Source organism: Hylobates moloch, unplaced genomic scaffold (assembly GCF_009828535.3).
Source record: "Hylobates moloch isolate HMO894 unplaced genomic scaffold, HMol_V3 SCAFFOLD_22, whole genome shotgun sequence".
NCBI classification, from domain to species: Eukaryota; Metazoa; Chordata; class Mammalia; order Primates; family Hylobatidae; genus Hylobates; species Hylobates moloch.
In genome coordinates this window covers 30120342-30140246 of record NW_026652297.1, presented here as the reverse complement: position 1 = coordinate 30140246, position 19905 = coordinate 30120342, and the positions used below count along the sequence as shown (strand labels likewise).

The following is a 19905-nucleotide window of genomic DNA, read 5'->3' as shown; positions in this document are numbered from 1 at the left end:
TGAACCAACTTTAAAAGAAGACCTTCTTTTTTTTTTTTTTTTTTTTTGAGATGGTATCTTGCTCTGTCACCCAGGCTGGAGTGCAGTGGCGCAATCTCGGCTCACTACAACCTCCGCCTCTCGGGTTCAAGTGATTCTCCTGTCTCAGCCTCCCGAGTAGCTGGGAGTACAGGTGCCCACCAACGCACCTGGCTAATTTTTGTATTTTTAGTAGAGACAGGGTTTCACCATACTGGCCAGGCTGTCTCAAACTCCTGACTTTGTGATCCGCCCGCCTCGGCCTCCCAAAGTGCTGGGATTACAGGCGTGAGCCACCATGCCCGGCCAAAAGACCTTCTGAAAAGAAAGCAAATACAGAGACTGTGCATAAATTATGTGTGGGGAAAATACTGTTTGCTTCCACCTGGGAAGGAGGAATGGTCATTCAGCCAGATGGGTTTTTTTGTTTGTTTGTTTTTTGAGACGGTCTTGCTCTGTCGCCCAGGCTGGAGTGCAGTGGCATGATATCGGCTCACTGCAAGCTCCGCCTCCCAGGTTCATGCCATTCTCCTGCCTCAGCCTCCCCAGCAGCTGGGACTACAGGCACATGCCGCCACACTCGGCTAATTTTTGTATTTTTAGTAGAGACGGGGTTTCACCATGTTAGCCAGGATGGTCTCAATCTCCTGACCTCATGATCCACCCGCCTCAACCTCCCAAAGTGCTGGGATTACAGGCATGAGCCACTGCGTCAGGCAGCCAGATGGGTTTTAAAGTCATTAAACATTTTTAAAAAACAATTAGAAAGGTATATATTCATTTAAAAATTCAAAAATAATATATAAAATAGCAAATAAAAATATAATAATAAATATAACTAAAATGCTGAAAGAATAAAAATACAAAGAATGAAAAAATAAATTACAACCCTGTCACCTGAAGTTTTTGTACTACTGACATTTCAGACTGGGCACAGTGGCTCATGCCTGTATTTCCAGCACTTTGGGAGGTGGAGATGGGCAGGTCCCTTGAGCCCAGGAGTTTGAGACCAGACTGGGTAACATAGAGAGACCCCGTCTCTACAAAAAATATAAACATTAGCTGGGCATGGTGGTGCACGCCTTTGGTCCCAGCTACTTGCGGGGGTAAGGTTGGAGGATCACTTAAGTCTGGGAAGCAGAGTGCAGTGACCTGAGATCGTGCCACTGCACTCTCACCTGGGCGACAGAGCCAGACCCTGTCTCAAAAACAAAAAGAAAAAACCCTAAAAAACTCTAAAGAAACAACAACAAAAAACCACTTTAGCATGTTATCTATCCAGTCTTCTTTACTATACATATTTCAAATCTGTATTATTTTAAAAGGAAGATCATACTGTACTCATGCTTAATACCTTTATCATTTAAGAATCTATCAGGCCGGGCACAGTGGCTCACGTCTGTAATCCCAGCACTTTGGGAGGCCAAGGTTGGGGGATCACAAGGTCAGGAGATCGAGACCATCCTGGCTAACATGTGAAACCCCATCTCTACTAAAAATGCAAAAAAATTAGCTGGGCCTGGTGGTATGCGCCTGTAGTCCCAGCTACTCGGGAGGCTGTAGCAAGAGAATCACGTGAACCTGTGAGATGGAGACTGCAGTGAGCCAAGATCACACCACTGCACTCCAGCCTGGGCAACAGAGTGAGACTCCATTTCAAAAAAAAGAAAAAGGAATCTCTCATGGTCCTCTTTCCTCATTAACATACCCTACATTTGAACTGAATGTGCATACTTTCACATTAATTTTTGTCATACCTGATAGATTTTTTTTTTCCATTAGATAAATTTCTAGATGAGGTATTACTGGAAAAATGTGACACTTTTTCCTTTTCCTTAAAAATTTTCTTTCTTGTTTTTATTCAGACTATCTATTTCTATCCTGAAGAATTTATATCTCCATTAGCATCAAAATTGAAATACAGGACCAATTTTTGCCCAATCTCATCAAAGGACAAAGATGTTTAATCTTTTTCAAATGTATAGGTAAAAGATGGTGTGTGTGTGCATGCACGTGTGTGCGTGTGTGTGTATCAAAATTCTTTTGATAGTATGAAAATTTTTTAAAAGCTTATTGACCATTTACGTTTTTCTTTTGTAAATTACCTGTTTTTGTCTTCTATTAGGGCTATTTATCATTCTTTTATTGATTTATAAAAGCTTTAACTGAGATAAGCTATTAACCTTTCATCTGTACTATATGTAACCTTTTTGCAGGTTGTTTGCCTTTAATTTTATTTTTTTCAATAAACGAAGTTTCTTTTAAAAATACATATGCTCAAATCTACAAACCTTTCCTTTCTTCCTTAGAAACAAATTTTAACAGTTTGGAAATACAGCTATTTGTGAAGGGTAGGAAAGTCACTGGGATTGTGGGTGTTCCCTGCAAAGGTATTTGTTCTTTTGTGGTTTCTTCTATTTTTGATGGAACTGTTATGCCAGAAATCCAAACAGGGAATAATCCTCTCTAGTGCTTAGTTGCCCAGGTAGCTAAGCACAGTGTCAACAAGGAAACACTCATCTCAGGAAACACCTCCCCCGAGACAACTGCTTCTTCTGCTGGCAACAGCAGATCATGATCCTAGATTTGCATACTCAATATTGTCATGAAGTCATCTGCTGCATTAGGTACAATCTTTCCATAGGTATCTGCTTCCCCAAGTCCTGAGGTCATTACTGCCCCAGAATTTTGCTGATCTACAAAAACTTCTCATGAGTCTTCTCCAACAGACACACAGCCCAAATCCATCTTCAGCCCTGCAGTTCTGAAATAAGGCAATTCTAAGAACTAACTGCTCACACAGCTCAACACCAGTGTGCAGAGTGAGGGAAAAAGTACACAGAGTGACAGCTGATAATCTAAACATCTTCACTGCAGTTAACATTACCTCAAGTAGAGCACTCGAGATTGGATGATGAATCTAAACAAGTACTTCAAGGCTTTCAATGCAGCAAAAAGCAATTCAGTCTTGCTGGAGTCATCTGCATTAGCCACATAGAAGTTCAGTACCTTGGAGAGTTTCCTTAGAAGAATGAGAAAGAAAAATTAAGCCAATAAGCAACAGGATACTCTGAGGCTTGGGTAAGTTATCTAAGAGGCGAACATGGCATACTGGAAGTAGAAGTCATAACTAACTATATCTTCTAGAATATGCCCTGAACAGCAAAATTAACTCTTTTCCAATTAAGTTTCCTCATCTGCCATCTAGGTTTGGAACTACCCTTCTGCTGAGAAATACTAGAAAAGGTTTCTTTCCCTTTGTGGGATTAAACAGGAGGGCTATGAAATGAAATGGTTGAAGTGACCCAAATTGCTGGGATATTTTAATTTCTGGTATGCAATTCTGACATCTTCAGATACTCCCATAAAGGAGGGATTATGCCTGCCTACAGGAGTTGACTTAAAAGAAGCCTAATTCCTTTTATTCTGCCTCAACCCATTGGGATCCATCAATATGGAGCCAGACAGAAACTTTACGGAGTGAAGAAAGAGGAGCTCAATCTGACTCTCCAGAACATTCATGGTTCTAAGCATTCAACAGATAAAACTGTTCTGGGGTTATAGGTTGCTCTTTGTGTCTTTCTAGAGTTTTTGGGCTAGGAATGGCCTTCATTTTGTGCTATTCCTTAGACTTTGGAGGGCACTGATATTTTAATCTTAAACTTTCCTTCCGGGAATCCTTGAGCTTTCCTAGAATAATAATCATAGTTATTATTATAATAATAGTCATATATAATAATAATAGTTATTATTATTATTATTTAGACGGAGTCTCATTCTGTCACCCAGGATGGAGTGCAGTGGCGTGATCTCTGCCTCCTGGGTTCAAGCACCTGGCCAAATTATTATTTTTTAAAAAGGAAACATAGAATTGATCAAGTCTTGCAAGTAAACCCAGATTACTACCACCTGGAGTGCTGCATTTGGCTCGGTTTGATCACAGTGATGGGATTTCCTCATTTGTAGCTACTGCCCACCTGGATGTGAGGCTCCTGGGTGGAACGGCCACTGTCACTGGTGTACTTGCTGACAGGTCAGTGGGCAGCAATCTACATGATGTGGCCTAAGCCACTGTCATAAGAGGATCATCGACCAATCCAGCTACATTCCTATCACTGTTTATCACATTCCGCACAATAACTGGAAGGCAACGGGGTGGGTGTGGCAGGCACATACAATGCCATGGTGAGCTGAGTGCTCTTGGGAGGAATGCGGAGTGGACATCAGTTGCTTTCCTTAGTCAGGGGCCCATAAACCAATGACAGAAGGCAGGTTGCACTATGGAAAAGATAGAGACCACTGCCTCTTATGCAAAAGATGGGAAAATGAAATCTTCTCATATCCTGTAAGTAATACATTTTACAAAGCATTTGTGGTACAGGGTTGAGGGCATGACCTTTTCTTCTATCAAACTTGGTCTTGTTTAATTCATGGTTTGATCTCCTTGATGTTCCACGCCAATCCCACTGACATTCAACCTCTGAGATCCTGAGTTGAGTCATTTGTTATTGATGTTGCTCTTGATTTTTTTTTTTTTTTTTTTTTAGATACAAAGTCTTGCTCTGTCACTCAGGCTGGAGTGCAATGGCATGATCACAGCTCACTGCAGCCTTGACCTCCCTGTGCTTAAGCAATCCTCTCGCCTAAGCCTCTCGAGTAGCTAGGACTACAGGTGTGAGCCACCACACCTGGCTAACTTTTTAACTTTTTGTAAAGATAGGTTCTTGTTATGTTGCCTAGGCTGGTCTTGAATTCCTGGCGTCAAGCAATCCTCCCACCTTAGCCCCACAAAGTGCTGGAGTTGCAGGTATGAGCAACCACGCCTGGCCTATTCTGGATTCTTAAGGAGAGTTCGCCTGATCCAGAAGGAAGGCCCAGATCTTAGCCCCCTTTCCAGAGTTAGAATACTTAGATGGTTCCCTTTTTCCACCAGGATGCTTAGAATAGAGTTCTGCCTTAACAGGCACATTTACTGAACATAGGTCCCTCTCTTTTCTCAACAATCCAGCCCTAAGAGTACAAATCCAAAGATCCAACAACATGTAGTTCCTTCAGATCATACTTACACATATGCCAACGTGGCACTGAAGTGCTTGTAAATGTAGGTTTCAAGTACAGGATTAAAATGCTGGAACTTGATGTCTCCGATCAGTGAAATAATAAATACCTGCCAAAAGTGAAAAATAGAAATAGCAGCACTGCACAATCCCAAGTATTCTGTCAACAAGCTGCATTTTAACATCTCGGTGCCTTCTTTTCTCTCTGGATCTTTTCTGCAGCATTCCCACTCTACTATTCCAGAGCTGATGTCAAGTCTTGAGGATTGTATTTATTTAACATAAATAGACAAACTATTATGTGTCAGGCACTATGTTAAATGCTGTGAAGAAACCAAATCAAGCCAGCATCCTTGGCCTCAGGGAGCTGACTATCTCAAAGACAGGGTTGTTGGTGCCCAGGTAACCTAAGGTGCAGGAGGAAGGAGGCTCTGGAAAGGGTTTTCTCTAATCCAAGCATGCAGCTAATGAAACATTCCATGACAGTTTTCTCCTGTGTACACTATGAGTGCCCCCAGTAACAACTTCACCAGAGTTTTATCTCCCAATTACCCCTTGTATATTCCCTTGCAGTGTTACCAGGCACGTGACCTAAAATTAGCCACACTACCCTGCTTAAGACAGAGGGGTCAAAAGCAAGGGGCATTTGGGATTTCCATCTATGCCCACTGCCAGCTGCTATGTCCCTCAGGAATTTGTTTCCAGACCTTGTCCCACAGCATCCATAACCACAGTCTCTCTTTCCCATAAACCCGAGTCCAACCAGTTGGATCTCAACTAGGTGGCATTTTCTTTATCTTAAACCTTAGCTCTAATGCCCTGATCATTTCCTAAACTGACTAGTTTCTCAAAGCTGGTGAATCACCTAAAGCTGCAACTGACCTTCCTCCTCAGCTGTGGCATTCAGGTAAAATCCTGTCTTGAAATTTCACCCCACCAAGGTGAAAATGATGCTTGCTTTGGGCCTTTCAGCTTCTTCCCCTCCACCCCCACCTCTGGCCTTCCCAGATTCTGATATCACTTATCCCTGATCTGACTTCAATTCTTGCAATGGGTTGTAGGTTTAAGTGCTTTGTGTGACAAATTCAATTGTCTGCTGGGTTGAATATTCTGCCTAATGAGGCTCAGATTCACCTCTGACTTGTGAATTCAGTCTCCCTTGCATAAACACACCAGTGCACACACACATACAACATGTAACAATGCTCCAGACAATGGTAATGTGAGTTAAAATGATTCCTGATTTCTAATAAAAATAAAACATCTTATTTTCTCTAATGAGAAAGAGCATATCAAAAAATGAGATCCCATTTCTAACGGGAAACAAACAAAGGCCTGAAATATAAGTCATTTGTTTCTAATTGTACTTCTAGGAATTCAGCCTAAAACAATAACCAGAGAGATGTAAACAAATATTTCTGTGAGAAGATATTCACACAATCACTTACAATAGTGAAATATTGAAAACTACAAAGTTGCAACAATAAACACTAGTCAATATGTTAAACTGCTTACCAGTGCGTCAAATACAAGGAAGTCATAGGTTTCACTGTCTGACATTTCCATCATTATGTTAAAAAGTGCATCTAGTGTATCTTGCAAAAACTGAAGATAAGAAAAACAGAGAGATTATTTTGATGCTTTCATTCAGCTCCACACCATAGAAATCTGGGTACAACTAGGTTTAAATCAAAGAGGTTTAAAATGGCATTTTTTAAAAAACTAGCACACTTGTTTAACAACATAGATAAGTTTTATATTTACAATGAACGGTTTAATTTTAAATGTTGAACCCATTAGGTATAATTGGATAGGTATATATATGTATGTATGTATATTTCTAACTATAAATATATAAACATACCTTAACAATCTCTCCTCCATCCACTTCCATTAACTTCTTCAGGTTGTGTTTAATGTTCTGGGAGTTGGAACGCCAATTTAACAAGCCTAACAGGTCAACTAGGAAGAACAACCACAAACATTAGACACAAGTGAGACAGAACAACCCAGACCATTTCAGGACATAGCTAAAGAATTCTCTAGAACAGGTAATTGCTCTTAATAGTGGCTAATTCAAGATGCCTTATATATTCTTTTAATTTACTATCTCCTATCTAAGTCAGAGAAAACCTTGTGGTCCTCTTTCATTCTTCAAAGAGAAAAAAATTAACCATTAATGCATAAGAACTTAATATGTGGCTGAAACTAACATTTCTCAAATAATGACTTCATGGTCATAAGAAGTAAAGCTAAGAAGCATGCTAATGTAACCTTCCTACTTTTAATTTGCTGCCTTACTTAACTTGTCCCTTATCACTACCTATGTCTGGGTGGATTCAGAGGGAAAGAGGAACATAGGTATGTGTGCATCTCTCTCTCTCTCTCTCCATATATATATATACGTATATATACACACACATATATATACGTATATATACACATATATATGTATATATATATACACATATATATACACATATATATGCATTAATTTATTTCAACATCATGTTGATTTTATTTTTTCCATCTTTTAGATGAGGAAACTGAGGCTTTGTGAAGTTAAATTACATGTCTTAGGAGAGGTAGAAATGGAATTTTATTACATATTTATCTGATTTGAAAAACCAACTCCTTGCTACTCTATCATACTGTTTTCCCCAGAGTTCTTTGAAGAAATAGATAAGCAAATCAGACAGGTGGCTATTTCAAAGAAAAGGTGGAACAGATTCATAGCCCTCAGCATAAGTCTGGCATAAAAATCTTAAGGTATTTTTTGACTTACAATGGAGAATTTTGAAACTTCAAGCAACTTATAGCTTTAATAGTTTAATAAATGTTGAGCTATCAAAAATGTCAAAGGGGCTGAGCGCAGTGGCTAACACCTGTAATCCCAACACTTTAGGAAGCCAAGACAGGAGTATTACTTGAGCTCAGGAGTTCAAGGCCAGCCTGGGCAACATGGAGAGACCCTGTCTCTATTAAGAATACACACACACACACACACACACACACACCAGGCTGGTCTTGAACTCCTGAGCTTCAAGCAAGCCTCCTGCCTCGCCCTCCCAAAGTGCCTCCCAAATCCCTCCCAAAGGGATTACAAGTGTGAGCCACTGAGCCCGGCTGATATTTTTCAATGAATTTGTAGAAATATATAAGTAGTTACACATGTGTATTTTTCATAAATAGTCAAAGTGCTTCTTGAGGGTGTTTATTGGCTTGCCTATTGTTTAGGCCCTGGGAAGCCTCCAAAACCTAGTGCCTAGGGATTCCTCGCGTCTACAGAATAAACTTCCAATACCACACAGAGAACGTAATAAGGCCCCACCTATATCGCTCCTGCACACTCCAACCACCACCATTCTCTTTTACCCTTTAGCAGTCAGAGAAATCCAATCACTACGGCCCAACCATGGCAGGTTCTGAAATATCTCTGTGTCTCTGTGTATATTCTTCCCTTCGCCTGAAATACCCAGAAATACTATGTATTTGGTAAGATGTACTTGGTATCTCCTTGACTCTTCCCATAGTTTTGAGCCATTTGAAGCCAGGAATCATATAGTATTCATTCTTTTATCTCGCCTTAGTACTAGGCATCTATTAGGTGTTCAATACATGTTTGATGAAGGAATAAATGAATGAATGGAAGGGGAACCAGTAGCCCTAAGGAAACTGGTAACATACTCAATCCAATCATTAATATATTCATTCATCCACTAGGCACCATCTACTTCCATATTCTCTAGCTCTTATTTCTGTCACAGGCTAGTCAAAGGTATTGCTCATTCCATCACTTGACTCATAGCTGCTGGAGGAAAAGGATTTAGTCCCTTCACCAGGGGTGAATATTCACCCAGCAGCTTCAGCCCCGGCAAAGTACCCATCTATCAGCCCAGAGGTTTATTTCCTAGTGATACCTGCATGCCAGATCACTGCTCACATAGGAAAATATTTTGGCATCTGGTGAATTGTTAAGGTCTTAGGGCCAGGAGAGCAGTGACATGGAGCTACAGAAAGAGACCCAGGCTTGCTGTGTTTCTAAGATTTATACAGGTTTATCCATGTAGCTCCAGTTAATTTTTTTTCTTGCTGTGTAGTGTCTATTCAATTGTATGGGTGTACACAATTTGTTTATCCACTCTGCTGCTGATAAACACTTGGGTTGTCTCTAGTTTTTTTTGCTATCATAAGCAATTCCGCCATGAACATTCTCATACGTCTCCTGGTATACAGGTAGAGCAGCTTCTCTGGGGTAGAAAACTAAGGTGGGATTTCTGGGGCATCAAGAAGAATATCTTCAACCATATTAAATATTATCCAAAGTCACCGTCCTCATTTTACATTCTCGTCAGAAATGTGTAAGAATTCAGGATATTTCAAATCTTCAGTAATGCTGAGTAAAAGCGCAAGTTACACAAGAATTCACACAGGACACAAGACTTCAATTAGACAGTTCAATTATTAACTACATTAATACTGTACACTGTATAGTACTGTATACTGTATACTTGAAAATTGCTAAGAGAATAGATTTTGAGTGATCTCACCACCGAAAAATAAGTAAGGTGGCATGCAAAAGTCGCCAGCTGCAGGAGATTACTGAGCACTTGAAATGTGGCTAGGGCAACTAAGGGACTGACTCATAATTTAATTTATTTACATAAAATTTAAAAATGCAAAATGAAACAATATACCTTAAGGGCTACAGATGTGGCAAAACTATAAAGAGAAGCAAGAGAATGACAATCCCCAAATTTAGGGTAGTAACTGCCTTCTACCCTAAAGGAGAGAATTTAAGAACACATACTTTTAAAGAGAAAAGAACGACAAAGCTATTCAGACTCAAAAGGTTAAAAGTCACTGGAGTGTGTAACAAACAGATCTTGGAGACTCTGTGACTGCAAAACGATAAACTATAAACTGTTTGGAGCTACAAAGAGCTGCTTTCAAAATCCAAGTCCACCACTTAGGAGCTTAATAAAGATTTTTTGCCACTTTAAAACTCAATTTTCTGATCAATAAGCTGGAGATGATCATGGCAAAGTTGGTGCTGGAGGGTGCAATGACTGACTTGAGTATGAAACTCCTGACCCAAGGCCACGCACCTCTGGGGGCCTGCACATTCCTCTCTTTTTCCTGGAAAACAAATCTATTCTTACCTTCCACTGGGCCCAGAAACCAATGATCCCACACAAATTGGTCTGTTTTAGTTTCTAAAATACAAATCAAGTAAACAAAAAAGAGTCTCCAAGATCTGTTTGTTAAAACTCCAGTGGCTTTTAACCTTTTGAGTCTGAATAACTCTCCTCAGGCAAAGGAGGAATGCCTTTGCTCACCCTCTCAGTGAGAACACTGCTACCCTCTCTACCAGTCAATGCCCTCACACAGTTAGCTGATGGCTTATTAATGTTCTTCAGCTTTTTATTAAATCAAATTCATTCTTTCTAATTTCCATCAAGTCAGAAGAAAGCAAATGCATGAATAATCTGCAATCACTTGTCCCTGGAATACCCCATTTTCCCTGATGCTCGTGATGCCTTTGCCAAGTCTCCATCTTTCCCTCTCCGTACCCTGTTCCCTCTCCCTGCTCTCGGTCTGTTTGGATGGCAGGTCACTCGCTCTGATTCAGACGAGGTTTGCCTTTTTAAATCTTCTTTGTAATAAGATATTACTTCTGACTTTTTGTGTATGTTCTATGATGAGTTTGTCTCTCTTTTTTTTTAATCAAAACATCAGGAATAAGGATGACAAAAAATAAGGCATACAGTGTCATCCAAAGGAACATTTTGTGATGATGAAAATGTATATCCATCTGCCCAACACAAAAGTCACCAGCTGCAGAAGACCAGAATGCTTGAAATGCGACTAGGGCAACCAGCGGACCGATTTATAATTTATTTTTATTAATAAAATTTAATTAACAAATAAAAATTGTATGTATTTGCAGTGTACAACATGATGTTTTGATACACACACACACGGCAGAAGGGTAAATCAAGGTAATTAACATGCACATTACCTTACTTATTTTTTGGTGGTGAGAACACTTAAAATCTACTCTTAATTATTAAGTATACACTATACTATTAACTGTAGCCACGAGGATATATGACAGATCTCTTGAACTTATCCCTCTTGTCTAATTGAACTTTTGTACCTTTTGTCCAACTTCTCCCCAATCTCCCCACCCTCCAATTTTAATTAATTTAAATTTTACAAGCTACATGTGTCTGGGGGCTACCATATCAGGACAGTACAGGCTAGTTAAGAACATTCAGAAGATGGGGTGAAGTAGATATATCAGCAAACGAAGGGTCTACATTGAGAACTGCAAGTTGTCAGGAAATCCTACGTTTTTGACAGGGAGATAAACAATGTAACAATATGGTTACCTCTAACAGAAATTCCTTTTGCTTTTCATTATTAATTTCACAACCTTTTATTCTTGTTTTCTTTATTCTTCTTTGATCTGTAGTCCAGAAAGGATAATCTACTAGATGTTCAATAAGTGTTATCCCTCTCAAATATCCCTTGATAGTTTTAAAAGAACATTAATGCTTTATACAGTATACTACCATACCTAGTTTAAAAAATAACATTTTGACATTTCATAGTTAAAAATTTGGGAAATACCAAAAAGAATAAAGAAAACAAGAATTATCAAACTTTGGGTTAGTCCTATTCGTCGTTTTCTGTGTATAAATAGTGATGATGATTGTGATAGCTGACATTATAGTGTTCATTATATAGATCAAATGCTATTTTGTTTTTACGTATTTTAATTTGCTGCATTCTTTGAAATAGATACCATTATTGCTCCCATTCTAAAGACAAGGAAACCAATTCACAGCGGTATCAAGTCACTTACCCAAGATGAAACAGCTAATAAGTGGCAGAGCTGGGATTTGAAGCCGGGCAATCTGCCTGCAGATTGCTCACATATACTTAAATAAAACTGGGATCATATTGTATATAGTGTTAAAAAGTTCATCGTGTCCTTCACTATGTTTTGAAATACCATATTTAGCAGCTGCAAATATTTCATCACTTAATTATATTATAAAATGTGGTTAAACTGACCCCGACTATCAGACATTCGGGTTGTTTCCAGTATTTCCCTGTTCCAAATAACAGGGAAACAACATCCTTGTACATAAATCTTCGTGTACATCTCTCATTGTTTACTTAAGTTCAACTTCCAGGAATCAAATCACAGGCTCAAAGGGTCTGAAGACATTTAAAATCCTTGATAGACCTTCTAAATTATCTCCCATAAATGTACCCATTAACCTACCAGCAGTTTATTATTAATAGATTCACTTTGTCCACAACAAGGGGTATGTTGCTGACAGTTTTGTCACGTCTTCTATGTTTCTGGCTTCATTTTTGGTGAGGATGCTTTTACTCGCACATATGGATTAGCCCTAAACTTCACTCTGTGGAGTCTAGCCACTTGTCCAAGTTGAAATACAATCCTTATTTTTTTGTCAACCACGATTTGTCGAAACAAACAATACTGAGCCCTTCTAAAGATCAGGGATCTGATCCCTGGGTTTCCCCTATAATTACACTGTTTTGTCTACCTTGGCACCCCTTAAGGCAGAGCTCTTGCCTGTACCTCACTCAAACTGTCTACAAGGCCAAAGGTACCAGTGTCTACACAGCATATGGAAGACAGAATTTCTAGCGCAAGTCCCCTAGGCAGCTCATTCTTGGTTTACTGCATCCAGTAGGGCTCCTTACACATTACTTAAGTTGATATTGGCTATCAAATGTCATAATCTACACAAGAGAGGTTAAAATTGATATCAGAGATTTGAAGGAAAAACCAAATGAAGCCCTCTTTGAACTATTCAGCTGAATTTACGGAAAATCCCTGACTGCTTGGAAAAAAATGGGAAAGAGGAGAATATACGAGGGAAAGACGGAACTCAAACAGGAAGCCCTGTCATACCTGTTTGGACAGGAGACTGATTATATTTCTTTGCCAAGCTCCTCCCCTTATTACCAACATCTCTTCCTGCACATACTACACAGAATGCACTATCAGGGAACATATGGCTTTTGAATTTCACAGTTGCTGTTAATAAATGCATTTATAGGTTTTATGATATTAAATACTAAAATGTTTTTCATCCTGCTCTATAGTGGACAATGAAACTTCAGAAGAAGCTGTGCAATGTGATCAGCACTACCCGGAATACCACTTGAAAAGCAGAGAGCAGAATCCAACTGGCCAACATCCTACCTAATAAGACCCAGCCCCATATGGTCCAGCCCTGTGAGCCTAACCAAGGAGCCCAGGAAGGCTGAGCAAGAAGCTTATTTGTGTCAATGTATTCACCACTCCTACCGTTCTGGGTGAGCTTTGTGGAGCAAATGAGGGTGGCAATCTGAAAGCTGTCTTTAGTGCTATCCTTGCTTGGGGTGAAGGTGACCAGGTTTTTGGATGCTTGAAGCTCTTTTTCTTCCATCTCCATCTTGGTCCCAGGCAGGGTCAGGTAGAATTTAGCATCTTCCATTTTTTTGTTGTCACCCTAAAAAGGAAGCATGTTAGGAACACCCAACGATGGCCAACATCTCTTATATGCAAATACAAACAATTTCTATCATGCATTTTCAGCATGAGAAGTGTGGCTTTATCAAATTATCCTGAAGATCACTTCCAAATCTGAGATACTATGGTATCTTTCCGCAAACACTGAGCCCAGAAATAATTTCATGATTGAATGGAAACAGAGTAAGTTGTGAACTAGAAACCAGAATATCCTAGTCTCTGTTAGAGTAAATAAATATATTGCAGAATAAGGTTAAATTTCATTTTCTTTAGTCTCTAAATGGGGACAATTATACTTTATTGGGTTGATGGAAGAAGGAACAGCTTGCCATCCCTTCCAAAATGATTCATAAACTAAGATTTTAAGAAAAATATTCATCAGGTAGAGGCATCTCAAAAGAGCAGCCAACTGTGGGGAGATCCCCAGATATTGTTGGATAAATGAGATCTTCCAGAATCTACTTTATACTCTAAAATCTCAGTAGAAGTGGGAGCTCAGCACCAGTTGGAAGAGAAGAACAAAGACAAAACTCTCAGGGAAGGATATAAGGCCCCAGAGCACAGAAATGGTATGTGGCTCATGGCGATAGGAAAACCACATCCACCACACGCTACTGAAGCCCAACAGTGCACCTGTCCACATGCCATGCAGGATGATGCAAAGAGCAGATCATGAGAGGCCGACCCCTTACCATTCACTGCTAGGGAACACCATTCACAGGAGAGGGTGAGAGCCTCCTTAGAAGACTCAGTAATAAGGCAACTCACTCTCTCCAGAAAGGAGGTGGGAAACCACAAAGTGGGAGGGCCCAGGGCCCTCTGGGTTTCTAGATTTTAATGGGCAAGTACAGAAAGCTCTAGAAAGGTTTCTGATGTTTGTACAAATAAATGTGAATGGAGCCTTAAATGCCTATTTGAAAGGAAGTATTTTTCTCAACCATTTTCTGTTAGCACCACCTTATAAACCACCAGATCGTGCCTCCCATCCTGCAGAGTGGTGCCATCTGGGTTCATCAGCTTCACGAAGGCCACCCCAAATGCTCGCTCAGATTTATCTCTGGCTGAAAAAGCAGAAAGACATGTCTAAGCAGTGCAGAAAGACACCAGGAGGCGATGGCTATGACACATGATTTCACATTTTGCTTGGGGGTGTGGCATTCAACCATATTCTAATAAGCACAATTGAGCAAACTGCAATAAGCCATGTACCATGTGCCAATGAAACTGCCTGGCACCCCCAAGTATGCTCTCCTCTTCCTACATCCCCTAATAAATGAGACTAGCATCTGCCCAGTCATCCAAATCTGAAATGTGGGTGTTGACACCAACTCCACCCATGTCAACTTCATGTCCTAAATAGCTCTGGAGCCTGTCTCTTCTCTCTCCATCTTGCTGTCCCTTCCTGACTTCAGGTCACCCTCACCTCTTCTCTTTATTTCTACAAGACCTTCCCAGCACATCTCTCTGTCTCTAGGCTCTCCCACCAAACACATTCTCTATGTTGGAATGAGGTTTCCAAAGTCCAATCCAATCATGTCAACCACCCTGCTTCAAAACACTTGAATGAGAGATCTCAATTTATGTTGCTCTAAAACAGGCTCTGCAAGATATTTATTCTACTCTAGGGTTTATGGTGCTGCCCAAGGTTTCTTCCCCCTTCCTCCCCAGAATACCAGCTCCAGTGCCAGGAAAGAAGATCCATATGCCCTGTGGCAGCTGGGAGGAGGGTGCAGCTTCATGAGGAGGCAGAGCGCCTCTCTCTTGGTCTTCGGGGCCAGTCTCTGAACTCACTGGGTCCCCTGCTTCAGTGGCTCTGAGCGGGGTAACCTGTTGCCTGTTTCTATCATAGGCACGGCTCTGTGGTCTGCTGTGAGTCTTGGGTCCCCACACGGGTGGAGTAGTCATCCATTATGATCATACCTCAATTTGTTTATCCATTCTCCTATTGATGGGGATTTAGGCTATTCTAGTGTTGGAGTACCACGGGTAAAGCTGTTATGAACATGGACCAACCCCTCCCCAAACCTTAAACCAGAAACCACCCTTGAATTGCACCTCCTTAACATGGTTGAAAAACATCTTCAGCCTTCATGATCTGGCTCCAGCCCAGCTAGAATCAGATTGCCTGGGTGCTAACCCAGCCTGGTCATATGCTAGCCTTGTGACCACAGGCAAGTACCTAACCTCTCCGTGCCTTAGCTTCTTCGTGTATAAATGTAGATAAAAGTAGAATGTACCTTATTATATTATTGTGGATACTAAACAGGACCATGTACAAATATAGCTTCACATAATACTTCATACAAACTTGATCTTTGTTAATTGTTAATTGATAATTGTTAGTTATTATGCAGAACCATATGAAATGGCTGATATTTGGCCATTTAGACCTAAAAAATGCCAATTTCACACGATTCAACCTGATACTATTATTGCTCCACTGGTCCTTCTTTAGCCATACTGAGCTCATTTTGGTTCTCCAAACACCTTTCTCCCATCACCGTTCACTGGGCTAATTTCCACTCACCTTCAAGTCTCAGCTAAGATGTAGGAAGTCATATGCATAAATCCCCCAGACTGGGTAAGGTGCTGTGCTACGCATCCACTACAAGTCTTTGCCCCTTGTAATACACATATCACACTATTCTGTACATAACCACCCACTTTTTCGTTCATCTTCCTAACCAGACCACAAAGACTCTGCGTGGGAGTGTCCAGCTGGCTGTCATAGACCAGGGCCTCGCCTGCAGCCTGTTGTGTAGATGGTGTTCAACACATGCATTTTTGGAAGGAGAGGTTACATTTTTATGCAGTGCTAAATGAGAATAAGATGATTTCAGAAATTTTGTGATCAATCTTAAAACAATCAATTTTCTTCTCTGCTTACACTTTAGTGCAGCCATTTCAAGAACTGTGACCTAAGACTTGAAAGTTTTTTCATGAGAAAAATGATAATTTGGGGAGACAAGTGACTAAAGAGTTTCCTTCCTACTGCAACATGGCAACACGCATTGTGAATGTCTAGGAGGGAGATACAATGTATATATATCCTTTCCTATACCTATTTGATTGTGAAAGACAACACTTTTTGTTATAGAGCATCTGGTAGCATCTTCGAGCAGGGGACCTCAAACCCCAGGCCATAAACCCATACCAGTGTGTTGCCTGTTAGGAACTGGTCTACACAGCAGGAGGTAAGTGGCAGAGGAGCAAGCAAAGCTTCATCTGTCTTTACAGCTGCTCCCCACTGCTCGCATTACCACCTGAGCTCTGCCTCCTGTTGAATCAGCAGCAGTGTTAGATTCTCACAGGAGCCGAACCCTATTGTGACCTGTGCATGCAAGGGATCTAGGTTGCACATTCCTTGTGCAAATCTAATGCCTGATGATCTGAACTGTCTAGTTGCAGGAAAACAAGCTCAGGGCTCCCACTGATTCTACATTATGGTGAGTTGTATAATTATTTCATTATATATTACAATGTAATAAGAATAAAGAAAACAATAAATGTAACGTGCGTGAATTACCCTGAAACCATCCCCCACCCCTGGTCCTTGGAAAAATTGGCTTTCACAAAACCAGTCTCTGGTACCAAAGATTGAAGACTGCTGTCTTTGAGAATATTAGTGTTCACAAAACACATTTTGAGGAAATCCTAACATCGAGTGATAACACAGACCTTGCACACCCAGCAAAATTCAAGATGCTGATTTCCTTAGCACCAGTGAGTTACAAAATACAGTTGCCAAGTCTCTAGTTTCCAAATATCTTGTTCTCCAGCTTCACAAGAGGGCTGTCAAACCAGAGCAATTTTTTTTTAAGTGGAAATATGTTATAGACCTCTTAATACTTACTTTCCTGAGATGACCTGTGTCGGAAGGTAAATCTTATATGACAGCGTGTGACTTCTTCTATAGCAATGGATACCTGTGTCATAGTAAGAAATTAATAGTTTACAGACACACAGTACTTTGCATGCATGGTTTATTTCATGGAATTAGGCTCAATTTTATACTTTCCACAGCACAAATTACTAGAGAGTGAGATTTGGTATAGGTTTCATTCAAAGGAGACTGAGCTATTTTCAAATCAAAAGAATCTCAGATTTGCTGTTTATCATAGATTCTGAGCATAGAGATACTGTGAATTTCTAGCATTTTCTGAAGTAAGAAACAGTAATACTTCAGAGGGGAAATACTGGTACTTTGAGGTCTACACAGGACCTTTCAGACTGCAAGATGTGTATAAATATAGTAATAATTGGATCTATAAGACCTAATTATTCCATAAAGAGGGGGAAAGGTAATAATTAGGGCTCATAAAGCAGCTTTCTGCTGCTTACATACCTACAGGGGAGAGAAGAAACAGAGCCTTGGGGCACTCAAATGAGCAGAGATTTGTGGTGTGCAGTTAAATCATGGCATGATTATACTTTGGAACCTTGTGCAAGCATCTAAAACACATATCTGAAGAATTTATATGCATTAAGTAGTTTTAAAAAGCACAATATAAATTTGCATCAACAGCATCATTCTAAACATATGAACTATAGAAAACTGTTGAAAATGCTTAATTCTAAATTGAGATATATGAATGCAATTAAAAAATTTTTTTTTTTCTATGAAGAACTCGTGTGACTTTGACAACCAGAAAGAGCTGATGGAGCCTGGGATTCAGAAGAAGTGGACTCTAGTTTGGGCCCTGATACCGGTCAGCTCTAGGATCCTGGGAAGTCACTGAACTTTGAACCTCAGTACCTAATCAGAAAGACAGCGTTACAACACCTGCTTGTTCTAGTTGCAGAGCCTTTGTGGGGCTCAAAGGAGATGACTGATCTGAAAAGCACTTTGGAATGTGTAATACACATATTGAAGTTGAAAAGAGGCCCAGAACACTTGGTGAGAGGCCAAGAAGAAAAAAATGTTAGGAAACTGTTTGCACAGTGTGAAAATTTCTGTTTCGTTTTGTACCATCTTGGCAGTCTATTATATCCATCACGTCAACCACAAGCTTTGCTATTCAAATTCCCATACATCACTGAGTTTCTTAATGATAAATGCTCTTAATACAGAGTTATAATTACCAATTCATTTCTTATTGCACACCATAGGCAACTTATCTAAAAATTTCAAAACAAAGTAGGAATAATTTGGGGGTAAACAGAAGATAGGAATCTAACTGAGGTTTAACAGATAACAGGGGTTACAAACGACTCATTCTCACCTTGACAGTCTCATACCAACAGGGCTGCTTGACTTGGTAATAGACTACTGATTTGTATTCTGAAATGCCTTCATATCCAGCACCAGGGTGAACTGCTTTCTTTGGATGGAAGGAAAAAATTACAAGGGAATAATTTTGTTTAGAAAAGTAAGAGGACCCCATATACCATGCACAAGCCCCTCATCCCCAAACATGTCCACACATGCCCTACACTGGCACTGATCGGCTGATTAAGTTTGGGGGATGAAGAACAGAGAAGACTGAATTTCTACCACTTTATTCAAGGGTCTATAATATCAATTTGGTAGCAGCTAAGGAACCCAGCACCGCCTAAATATTCTTCCTTCCTGTAACTTGTATTTTCTCTTCCCTCCCCAGGCCTGCATTCTCCTCTGATTCTTTCCTCTTTTCTCTCTCAGGGAACATGACAATGACGAGAAGTTAGGTGACAAATGCAGACGTGCCGGTGTTTGCAGAAAAGCATTTCTCTTTCCTGGTCTACATTCTGTTTTAGGGACTTAGGGTATTGGCACAGTATATTCACTCAACTCAGGGCTGCATCTTTTCCTGGTCATGAACCACTGAGCTCAGTAGAACCAGGCCTTGGTGGGGCACTATCAAACAAAATAACCAGGAGAAGGTGTCTACTTGAAATGAGCTCATGTGCGCTTATCAACAGCACAAATAAAGCACTCTCATACAGTGGCTCATAGCATTCAGTTTCTCCCTCTCATGCAGAATACGACTTGACTTAGTAAACTGCCTAGCTATCTGCTTCCTTAATACATTATAACATCCATGGCAAGTGATGAAATTGTATTTCATTGTAGCCTCAAACAACTATGCAACAGGATACTCGCTGAGTCAAGTCAATCAAGAGCTTGGTTCTTGGTTACCAAAGCAGGTAACTACGGCTCATATGAGAAGAGGTAGAGTTCAGCAGAGGCCATGCAGCCTCCTGTGACCACCTCCTGCCTATCCTCTTTGATGTCAGAATCGGGACTCACTTCTTTATGTGGGTAGAAAGCTGGCAGATACCCGTGTTAGA

The 19905-nt window shown here is 40.2% G+C and overlaps 1 protein-coding gene across 1 annotated transcript in view; it reads right to left on the bottom strand.

Annotated features, from left to right (window-relative positions):
• DOCK5 (dedicator of cytokinesis 5) overlaps positions 1-19905 on the bottom strand; it is a 232639-nt gene that overhangs the window by 78117 nt on the left and 134617 nt on the right. Inside the window, exons 15-22 of the mRNA XM_032144465.2 lie at positions 18858-18956; positions 17489-17561; positions 14593-14696; positions 13432-13615; positions 6940-7037; positions 6591-6680; positions 5085-5185; positions 2906-3040 (exon numbers count right to left, since the gene is read on the bottom strand). Of these exons, the coding sequence (XP_032000356.1) occupies positions 2906-3040; positions 5085-5185; positions 6591-6680; positions 6940-7037; positions 13432-13615; positions 14593-14696; positions 17489-17561; positions 18858-18956 (884 nt within the window). The remainder of the gene's footprint in view (positions 1-2905; positions 3041-5084; positions 5186-6590; positions 6681-6939; positions 7038-13431; positions 13616-14592; positions 14697-17488; positions 17562-18857; positions 18957-19905) is intronic.